This window comes from Brachionichthys hirsutus, chromosome 6 (assembly GCF_040956055.1).
Source record: "Brachionichthys hirsutus isolate HB-005 chromosome 6, CSIRO-AGI_Bhir_v1, whole genome shotgun sequence".
In the NCBI taxonomy this organism is placed as follows: Eukaryota; Metazoa; Chordata; class Actinopteri; order Lophiiformes; family Brachionichthyidae; genus Brachionichthys; species Brachionichthys hirsutus.
The window spans coordinates 8092848-8103946 of record NC_090902.1 but is presented as its reverse complement, the minus strand read 5'-3'; the positions used below and the strand labels follow the sequence as shown (position 1 = coordinate 8103946).

General features: G+C 45.1%; 3 protein-coding genes across 3 annotated transcripts; 1 reads left to right on the top strand and 2 right to left on the bottom strand.

The window, feature by feature from the left end:
* Nucleotides 1-417: 417 nt before the first annotated feature.
* Nucleotides 418-4588, bottom strand: gabra6a (gamma-aminobutyric acid type A receptor subunit alpha6a). Its single transcript, XM_068740766.1, has 10 exons — nt 4542-4588; nt 4359-4465; nt 4195-4262; nt 3600-3820; nt 3446-3528; nt 3218-3361; nt 2449-2601; nt 2103-2353; nt 1662-1906; nt 418-439 (listed from the first exon to the last, which is right to left on the bottom strand). Exons 1-10 carry the CDS (start codon nt 4586-4588, stop codon nt 418-420), a joined length of 1341 nt encoding a protein of 446 aa, XP_068596867.1.
* Nucleotides 4589-4948: 360 nt separating this feature from the next.
* Nucleotides 4949-7584, top strand: nudcd2 (NudC domain containing 2). The gene is made up of 5 exons (XM_068740303.1): nt 4949-5023; nt 5157-5393; nt 5505-5553; nt 5635-5786; nt 6250-7584. Exons 2-5 carry the CDS (start codon nt 5205-5207, stop codon nt 6331-6333), a joined length of 474 nt encoding a protein of 157 aa, XP_068596404.1. The 5' UTR covers nt 4949-5023; nt 5157-5204; the 3' UTR covers nt 6334-7584.
* Nucleotides 6856-10600, bottom strand: ccng1 (cyclin G1). Its single transcript, XM_068740014.1, has 6 exons — nt 10433-10600; nt 8932-9197; nt 8598-8851; nt 8400-8478; nt 8094-8204; nt 6856-7923 (listed from the first exon to the last, which is right to left on the bottom strand). Exons 2-6 carry the CDS (start codon nt 9193-9195, stop codon nt 7732-7734), a joined length of 900 nt encoding a protein of 299 aa, XP_068596115.1. The 5' UTR covers nt 9196-9197; nt 10433-10600; the 3' UTR covers nt 6856-7731.
* Between the last annotated feature and the right edge of the window lie 499 nt (nt 10601-11099).

Sequence of the window (11099 nt, the reverse complement as noted above, 5' to 3'; positions counted from 1 at the left end):
AGCTGTGCTTCTGTAGAGGGCAGGCTTCTGAAAGCGTTGGATCACTGTTGCATCACCACTAGTTACAGCCATCATAGATTATATCATCCACTTCCTTTTGATGTGTTTCCTGGTTTGTGTCTATGTGTGTGTGTGTGTGTGAGTGTGTGTGTGTTGGTCCAGGGGCGCCTGGAAGTTGTTGTGTTTATGCCGATGGCCTTAAAGAGACTGAGGCTCTGTGGAAAAAGCAGCTCCTCAGCCAGCGATCAGAACGGTCGCAGCCCTGTGAAGTAAATGAGATTCTGATTCATGTCCTCTGTCAGAGAGTGATTAGTGAGCGTTGTTCGGAGAGAGAGAGAGAGAGAGAGAGAGAGAGAGACGGGGCCTCTTGTTCATGCCGAGGGTCTCTCTGGTTGCACGGGCCCTTTTCCAGGTCGTTTAGATCTGAAACTCTGCGTCCCTGAGAATAACACAGCAGAACACAATGTGAGGGTGGTAAACAGAACCCCCTCCTCCTCCTCCTCCTCCTCCTCCTCCTCCTCCTCCTCCTCCTCCTCCTCCTCCTCCTCCTCCTCCTCCTCCTCCTCACACATTCACAAACTCTCAGTGCATGCTGTGCCTCCTGTCTACTCTCAGCGCCTTCTTCAAAAGTATCAGGCAACGAGAAGATTCAAGATTCAAGATTCAAGATACTTTATTATCATTATGCGAACATAATAAAATTGTGAGAAGGCCCACGGCTTAAGGCACACATCATAACATAATCAAATCAAAAAGAAGAAAAAGAAGAAAACATATGAAGGGAATGGCTGTCATGCAGCTGTTCTCATGCTCCGCATGTTGCCTCTCCCATTGTTCTGCAGAATAAGTGGCTTGGTTACAGGAGGGAAAGTGAATATTCTCCTTTTCTCGTTATCAGCTGGATATTTATTTATTTATTTGCTAAATTACAAGAAAAGCTTGATGCATACTTTTCTTAATAGATTAACCGAACGGCCCAAACCCTTTTTCGACTGCAAGTGTGTGATGAAGATAAACGCCACAGCGCTGGCGTCAGTATATGCTGCAGCAACGCCACCAAGCATCGCTCGCATTGCTTTCTTTGTTCGCCTACAACTCCCAGCATGAGAAATTATTGATGTCTTTCACCATCAAGATAAAAGTACGTGGGTAGTTATTGTTCAACCGTAGTTTTCATAATCGGAGAAGAGTGACGCAGGTTTGTGGGTTTCTGAGACACAAAGCTGTGTATATAAATATAATTTGTCCATTGTGTGACTATTTTCTTCCTTTTATTTTTTGCTTCATTTGTGCAAAAAAATGATTGATGGCTTCTGTGGATCTGCTTCCTTGTCACACGTTACTGAAAATGTCGAGATGGAAACCTTACATCTGAGATGGGTAAAGCACAATCAGCGTGCTTTCTTGTGTCATCGGGTTGAGATGGTATTGTTGGGGGCTTCCCCAAAATATATAAAGAAAACTCATCGCAGTTCTGAATTTTGTTTCTGAAAAATGTTGGACAATTTTCTCCCTTTATGTCCCACATTAAAATAAATATGTAGATTGCTGGAAGATATTTCTGTGTTTCAGGCTCACAAGCAGAGACGACTAACTCTCCTACTCACAATGGACAATCGATACATAAAAATGGAAGACAGACAGATAGTGACTCGTGTTACCTGGCACTCTCCATGGTGTCCTTGACCAGGTAGATGTACCAGTAAACCAGGTTGAAGAGGGCAAAGCCCAGGGGGAAGAGGATGCGGGAGTACTTGTCGATGGGGCTGGTACCAGCCAGCTGTGGGATTTGAGGAAAAGCTGAGCCCTGCTGGAGGAAAATGGGCAGCGGCGGAGCCTCTCCTGGTTCACTGCGACACACTGAGTGGTTTCTCCTCTTCAGGCCTTCCTGAGTGCTGCTGTCCAGCTGGGAGGAGGGGTGCAGTTTGTGTGGAGAAAAAAGTGGGAAGAAAAGAGATTGATTTTGTAGGTCTTCTGCACAGGGACAAAAAAAATCAATTGTCTGTTGGACGCCACCAAAATGACTAGCATCTCTTGATAACGACGGTGAATGTTCAGATAGAAGTTTACCCTTCATTGTTGACCTAAAGCCTGGTGCTCACCGACACTATGTCGCCGTCCTCACTGCCCGTAGCCAACACCTCCAGCTTGTCCTGTCTGGCTTTGCGCTTCTTCAGACGGTTGGCCTGGATGGTCGCGAAGTAGTTCACGGCAGCCAACTCGACGAGCGCCGACGCCACGAAGGCGAAACACACGGCGATAAACCAATCCATGGCAGTGGCGTAGGAAACTTTGGGAAGTGACTGACGGGCGCTGATGCTCAAGGTGGTCATGGTCAGCACCGTGGTGATGCCTGGACAAACCAGCATTTATGAAACGCACGGAGTGTATTATAATGTCCTTTATCGTTACCGGTAATTGCCAAATATATGAGGGGGGGGGTCGTACCAGCGACTGTACGTGCAGGCACAGACTCTTTGTTGATCCAAAACGAGACTTGAGATAGCACAACAATCATTATAAGAGGGATATAAGTCTGTATGAGGTAGTAACCCAGTTTCCTCTGGAGGTGGAAATGGACCACTTGCACAGAGTAGTGGCCTGCAAGATAAACAGGACATGAGAAGAGACCAACCCAGAGGGGAGAGCAGGGTGTGGGGGGGGGGACACTGAAAGGATGCCCTTGCCTGCCCTTGAATTTGAATAGCAGCTGTCAGAAATATACATGTGTGTGTGTGTACAGCATGGGAGCGACAGGACGAAGGAGGAGAGGCGGGACAGAAGGGAGGAGGGCGCGTAGCAGACATTTGTAAATGGCATAAAGTCAAGAGGAAGGAGCGAGTGGGGTGGGGGGGGGGCATGCAGTCTCACTATGTGTGAGACACTGTCCAGCTCTGTCTGAATGCCTGCATGCTGACGTTCACAGATCAGAAACATGCTGCATCACACACACACTGTCTTTCTATAAACTCTTTATGGGCATCGTGTGTACATTCTGCAGCCAGCCTTCCTTGTGTAACCAGCTACTGTAAGTACTTACAGTAGCTGGTTACACAAGGAAGTCCTTGGTTTGTTAACGACCGTCCTGTGGGGGAGCGCAATGGACGCTTGTGCAGAGTTTGCAGAAACCCATTTGACCTATTTCTCCTTCTAGGTGCAGGGATGGCTACATCGCTGCTACATCGCTGCTACAGCCACTGCTGATGGTGAGCGGTACCTGTGTTTGATTTGAATATCTCACTGGAAAATGTCTGTCCCACCAGGTCATATTGCAGGAGACTAATGGACTCTTTGGGACATTCAACAGATGCTATCGGCCCCTTCCTCCAAGTGAACATGATTTCACTGCTTGTATAGGCGTCTGAAAATGCAAAGGCAATTAGTGAACTATGAATCTGGGCATTGTGACTAATTTTGCTTGTGCTTACACATCTGTCTTACTTACAGCTTCCAAACCTGAGAGGACAGGTGTGGCCGTCCATTGGGAAGTCTACCAGATTCATTGGACACTCCGCACTGATGGTCAGTCTAGCGTCAAGAAAAAAAATATTCACAAAAAAAACTCACCTTCAATCATGACTGTGTGACTGTAAGATCACCTCATCGTGTATAAGACGGTCCCATTCTGCATGATGCGAAAGAGTTTATTTGGTGTGGTCATGTTATGAGAAATAGACTTCTTTGAGTTTCTGAAGAACGTGTCCGGTGTCCAGATCTTATCCACCATGCGGTTGTTCAGCCGCAGGATTTCAGTGGGACCTTCAAATTTGAGCCGCTCGTCAACCCACATCTGACGGAAGAACATGTCCATGGTGAACTCCTGATGCAAGAACACAACGCATAGCTGGAGTCAAAACCTTTTTCTCAAACAATGTTTCCAATAATTTGTCAACTCTAAACCTGAGGGCCCCTGCCATTCATCTGCATGCCTAATATGAAAGAACCATTTAATTGCCAGTGCAATGTGAGGAGAGATGACAAGGCAATGATGGATGCCACTCATCCCTACATCAATCGATTCAGGCATTCTCTCTGTCCTGACATGTTGTCATATTGATTTAGAGGCCATAAATAAAGGCGTTAGAATGCTGGTCAAACATATTAAAGCTTATTAGATGGTGCCATGGCAGGCGGCCCATAAGACAGGCGGTCAGCACACATAAATGTCCTTGCAGCAGAACTGTAGTATCATACCATATCAACATCTGAAACAGGTCCAAAGCTGGTGACAAAGAAGTCTGTCTTCACCTCTGTGATGCCACCTGCGATAGCATTTCACAAATGTACACTTCACATCGTGAAAAAAGATCTATGTGAGTCTTTGAAAACAAGGATGTAGGATTTGATGACAGAATTACCTCCAGATCCAGGTCGCAGTCTGTTGTCATAGCCATCCAAAAGCCGATCCAAAATGCGAGTGATGTTATCTGAGTCATTTTTTTCATTTCCACTTGCATTACCAAGACTGCAGAGAAACACAAGATTAAAGTGCCGTGGTCATTGTACGCTGTCCATTCTTCAAAAAGAGAATGAAGACCTACCTTATCCAGCAGATAAATGTAACTAAAGCTAATGTCAGTACAGCCATCCTGGGCAGCAATCAACTCTCTGGACAACTCGTAATAAAACGGTGTGTGAGGAGAGTTAGAATTTGTGTGGGTAAACAGGATGCAAGAGCAGTAATCTAATTAACAGATTAGTAAATCCACTCCATTTTTAGCAAACAGGGGATTCTATTGGTTTGTTTTAAAGCCAAAGCAATCACTGAAGCATAAATTTAAAAAAAAAACACTTAACATAGTTCAGTTAATCAGTTTACAGTACAGCAAGGCCAATAAACTCAGTACTGTACTGTCAAAAGAATGTGCAATATAAAACATTTTGTTGTAGGTCACATGATCGGCCAGCAGATGTCGCTCGAGCCACAAAGCTGTTCACATCCGGAACTAAAAAGCCAATTAGAAGAAGAAGAAGAAGAAGAAGCTTGGCGACAGGCGCAATGACCAAAACAACATGGCGATAAGTAACTTAACAACAAAATGAAAGTTAATTTGATGTTTCCAAAACGGTGTCTTTACGTAACAGTTAATATATGGCGCTCAGAGTCATAAAGATAAGTCGCGTATCAACGTGTTGGGATCTCGTCTCTCTTTTAGCCGTTTAGGGAACATTAGCTAACCCGTCAGCCGGCGACAAGCCCCAGCATGTCCGCGCACTTCGAGGAGAAGAGCGGCGTCGTCCCTTGCAAGACGCCGTGGGGCTCCTGGTACCAGACCATGGAGGAGGTGTTCATCGAAGTCAGCGTGCCTCACGGGACGTCCGCTAAAGAGGTCAAGTGCCGTTTGGGGTCTCGGGAGATAGCGCTGCATGTCGGAGGGGAGGAACTATTCAAGGTGAGCTCCTGCAGGTTTCTCATGGATGAAGTTGCACCAATTGATGCTTTTGACTGCAAAATGGCTTCATAATTAACATCAGAGTCTTTTCTTTCTTTTACATCCTGTCAGGGAAGGTTGTTTGACACAACCGTGTCCGACGAGGCCACATGGACATTAGGTAGGTTGCGTATCTCAAGAAGTAATTCAATGTCCAAAAGCACCCACGTCTCACCTCCCTTTACCCGGTTGGTTGTTTCAGAGGACAAGTGTCTCATTCAGATCATTCTGATGAAGACGAACAGAGAGGCAGGGAACTGCTGGTCCTCCCTGCTGGAGGGGCAGTACTGTGCCGACGCCTGGGTGCAGGACCAGATGCAGAAGAAGCTGACCCTGGAGCGGTTCCAGCGGGAGGTTAGTTTGTTGGTTCGTCTCATCCGGGGGGGATATAGTGAGTTCAAAGCACCTTCAGTGTAACTTCTTTAGGTTTATAAGCTGTAATTAATGGCCTGAATATTAAACACAAATCATTTACTAGTGCTTTATTGATTTGTTGATACTGTGACTATCAGCGTTAGCCAAACAAATAGTTATTTTCTTACCTTTATAAGACGTTAACAAGTCTACTGCTGAGTTAAAGAAATATATCATAGTTTGATCCAAACGGTCTCATTTGACTTATTGGCAGCTTTTAATAATGGCTTCTACAGGTTGTCGCTTGGAGCAAAGCAAACCTTGGTCCATTTACGCTTCTTAAATTACCGCTCAGTGATGAAAGCAGCACAGGCTTTAGTGAATGTTAATCCATGCTGTGTGACAGTATGTTAAACGCAACACGCCTCCTGACAATCAATAATATCCCTTTTCTCTATGCTAGAATCCTGGATTCGACTTCAGCGGTGCAGAGATTTCTGGGAATTATTCTCAGGGTGGTCCAGACTTCTCCAGTTTACAAAAGTGACTGACGCCACGGTGTCGAAGACCCGCAGCGCGCTGGAGATACCGGCCCATTGATCACTACGGAACCAGAACTCTTCTGATGGAGGAGTTACACAGTTGTTGTCTTCAGAATTAAAATACTGAGTGAATCTATTGGTCAAGCTTTTCATAGATACGATGGTCACTGATATAAAGAATGCTCAGAAAAGTAAGGGTGAAGTCCAACTCCAAATTTGAATGAACGTTGAAACTCAGTTGGAGCTAAACGGTTCCATAAAATACCAATTCAAGTTCAAACAGTCCTTTTATTTGAGATGCTTCAGCTTGTAATGCAGCCAGAGAAACACGGAGATCAAACATTGATCTGATTTATCCAGCAAGGCAAAGAGCAGCGATTAATAGAACCCTAATCCCAAAACTACATTTCCCATATACAGCCTTCACCTGGTATGCAAGTTATTGATCATAGCTGCTCTGCCAACAGTTTAAGATTGGATTCTTTTTTTAAAGGGGCATTTTTATTAATAAACAATCCACACAGCAATAGCTTTTCAATAAAGTTTTATTGAAAGGTACAAGTATTCAGGTTCACAGATGGCGAGTTCATCAGCCATTTTGAATTTGAAAATAAATTTCATTTGTCACCAAAGAAACTTAAACTACAGAGGGAAACGGGCAAAGGAAATTCCACATTTCCACTGAAGTGCCCAATTAGTGTCTGCCGCATCACATCACTGGCGTTTGAAGTGTTAACGTGTAGTACTTCACTGAGTACACACAAAGAATAAACTCATCTGTAACCTCTGATTGCATTTCATGTCTCATGCTTTACCAAACATGAAAGGAACATCGATAGCCTCAACGTACCAGTAAAGGCCAGAGCTCCCCTCGCCATAGCCTTAAAAAAAAAAAAATCATCACCTTGGGTAGGAGTGTGCGTTCGGGACAGTTTAGCAACCTAGGGTGGGAGTTAAGGATTCTGGGCCTGATTTCTTGGTTTCATTTTTTTTTTACCGTTCACAAAATCCTTCTCCCTCCTCTTCCACATGGTGGACTGAGGACCTAGGTGGTTCCATACTTAATAGCTTCAAACCAGCAACCCGTTCCAGGAAAGACCAAACATCCTGGTACGGATTTAAACAAGAACATACTGTACACGTGCAGTCAGCTCGACCGGGAGGGCAGATAGACGTTTCTCACAAAACCTCGGAGTATGACATATTGGGAGGGGGAGGGGGGGGGGGGGCAGCTACATTTGGAGCTTTTCCTTAAAGACATCCATCATCACTGATGAAGATCTGTAAGGAAAATAAATGGGTGACCATAATGCAAGAAAGTTGCCCAATCATTCCATCCAATCTGAAAGTAATATTCGGAACCGTTTTTGTGCATGCAGGGTCACACATTTGTGACTCCGGGTTCAGGAAGCCGACTCGGGGATGGTGGGAAGGTGAGTGATCTTGTAGTAGCTGTGCTTCAGCTCGCGGGCAGTTCTTCCCGATATAATCCAGCGAAGCCTCTGGCCGTTCGGCCTGGAGCACTTGGCGGTGGCGTATTCAACCAGGCATTTCCCAACCAGCTCCCGAACACACACCAGATCTCCATCTTTGATCTACACCGAAGAAACATAATTAACACGCCAGACCGACTGCTCCATAGGTCCACCAATATGCAGATTCATATTTGGGCTCTAACCCACCAGCTTCATTCAGTCTACTGAACGCAGCAGAATTATTTTCATTCCATAAAAACAAAAAAAAGGTAACAATTATTGTCGCTTACATTCAGCTGCCGCTGCATGCTTTTCACAACCTCTGATATTTTGTCAGCGTGTTCCGGATCATGTTGTTCTTGGGCCTCGTAACACAGGAGAGCCATGGCCAGCAGAGATGGCTGCAGAGAGAGATTATTAAAATCACCCAAACCTGCAGTCACTACGTTCAGCTTTAAAATAAAACATTGAATATTCAACACAAATAGCTTATGCGTGGTTTGATTCTCAAACAAAGACAAACTGCCGGATGCCGCAGCCATTATAAACGGTTCTTACCGATACGGTTCTATTTGGCGGCAGTTATTTGGACTTACTTTTATTTTGGTGAAGACAAACGAGCAGTGGCAGGCTTTCAGCTGTGACTCCAGTCTCTCAAGACTCAGGAAGTTCTTGCTGCAAAAAGACAGAAGCGCTTTTCACTTTCACGATCCACTCCAACACACAACACGGCTGTGAGCCGAAGCTCATTAAAGGCCAGATCTAACACCAGGTGATACGTTAACGGTCTTTACCCGTCTGTGCCGAGCTGCTCCCGGACGTGGCTGTGAAAGAGGCGGAGAAACCGGAGGGCTGTGGGTGCCTTCACCCTCCCGTAGAGCTTCTCCGTGACGATCTTCTCCATCCTCATCATGTCAGACACCGTAAAGCGGTTCTGACTGATGCGGATCAGCTCATTGGCCAGAGGCACATTCTTTTCCTCTTCCACGGACTTCACAGCAATGTAAAAGCAGCAGAGGCCCACGCAGGACAGGTGCTTCGGTTGAATCTGTAGCACCAAATTAGGTTGTAAAACATTTCCAGCCGGCCAACCGGACGCACGCCTTCGGCTTCGATGTATTCACAAACCTTCATTACGGAGAGAAATCTATCCAGCAAGCTGACGGCCAGGGAGAAGGTATCCGAGTTGAAACCGAAGAACCGGGTTAGAGAAAGCAGGTCCTTGACTTCCACCTCCCTCAGTCTGGTGGTCATCCTGAGGCCATTGTCCTGAGAGGCCTCGATGAGCCTCAAGCCACTCAGCTTCGGCTGGCATCGGCTCTCCAGATCTGTCAGCGCCTTCAGCTGGACCGCAAAGGGCTGTGTGCCAGGTTCCGTCACCGTGTCAATCATCTCTGGAGACGACAAAAATAAAAGAAAATACATAGACTTCAAAGGCTTTATGCTGTTGATACTGAAATATTACTAAACTGCTTTGTCAATTTACTTAGTGTTCTCTCATCCGGCTAGGTCGACACGCACGTTTAACCCGCTGCTAGCAGAGGCTCACCTGCAACGTTAACCGTTCACACTGTAGAACTGCCACTTTGATCAATTCAGGTTTTAGCATCTTGTGCATGGAGAGTTGAGCACGGAGACGCACTTCTCCCATGACTGCCGTCTCTGCAGCCTTAATTTAATACGTTACGATAGGAATAGCAGCTGCTACACGTGTTCATCGGCCAATAGTCTTTACCTATAGGCGTGTCAAATACACAAACCTACAGATGCTCAAAGGCGTTTTTGTAATAAGTAAATATATGCCCGATATGGACCGTTGGAAAGCACAAAAAATGTAGCCATGAAGTCCAAACATGAAGAAAAAAAAGCCAGTTAATCAATACGTTAGAGCTGATTTGTACATTTATTTTAGACCAGCTGGTACTTCAAAATGAACATTATTAAAAACACACAGACATGAATAGCCAGTAATATAGCGTGGAATGGGGTCAGTGCTCTGCAGCGCTCTGGCTGTCTGACCGCTGCTCCCTGAACAGGTGCCACTGAACCGGACTCAACCGGATTCGACACCGGCGCACAACAACAACCTCCCAAACAAAGTTTCGTACAGTGCAAGAGGTCCTTTCAATGCACTTTGGTTGGCAAATGTTTAATTAAAAGTGCGTGTATTTGTTTGTGAAACCATTTTGAGTCGAGTCATCCCACCCGGGCCCTCTACGACACAGCAGGGACCTGCTACATGTCGGGACATGTCCGCGGCGAACACAACAATGGCGGCCGGCTACAGAGCGACATTACAGTTAATCAACTGTAATAAGACATTTAAAAATACATTTCAATATACGACACAGAGGTCATTAAGACGAGTTAAGCCTCGTCATGGGGGACAATGACAAAGTACGACGTAGCAGGTAGCAACCACCGCTAAAGCTAACATGTTACGGTTTCCTTTAGCCCTATGTTCTGTGTTTAATAACGTCTGTTCGGTCTCATTTAAAGCAAATACAGCCACATAACGTTATAGGAGTGTGAATACGGTACGAGGCTTCATTCAACAGACACCATTTTAAGTTGAACATGCTGTTATATAAGATGACATTGGAAGGAAGATTAAGTTAAGTTGACTTACCCTTGGTCAAGTTACGACGCCTTTGATTTGAAGCGAAATCAGCACACGCTTGAAAATGCGCGAATGAAAATTTAAAACACGAATAAATGCAAGTATGAACTTTGACGAAAAAAAGGTTTAAGTAGAGGTAAAGCTCCACCTATGCACACCCCCTACCCTTGGCGTAAGGCGACGGGGGGAAAGGGAAGTTTAGGTTTTAATACGGGGCATTAAACCAAACCCACGATGGGTTTTCATTGGTCAGCAAAGAAGGGACGACAAGTTTCTCAAATCTAATTGGATATCTATTCTGTCACTCACGAGTAAAGCTCCGCCATTTGAAGTTCAGCACACCAATCACAGTGTGAGGGGGCGGGACATGGTGACGCGCGTGTACTGTACGTCTCTTATTATGAAAACTTTCAAATACATTTGTACAAATAAGTCACTTTGCGCTCAAAAATACAGCCGCAGGAATAATAATAATAATAATAATGAGAGAGTTTGGTTTATTATGTAATGTACGGTCGATACAGAGGCCCAGAAAAGGTATACAACGTTACAGGAGAAGGTAAATACCGGGGTGGAAAGTCAAATAAATGTATGACTTTTTCGTAAAATGTTATACAGTTTATTATATTATTATACTACAGTACGCTCGCTTCATCTTTTTAATTCTCATCGACTG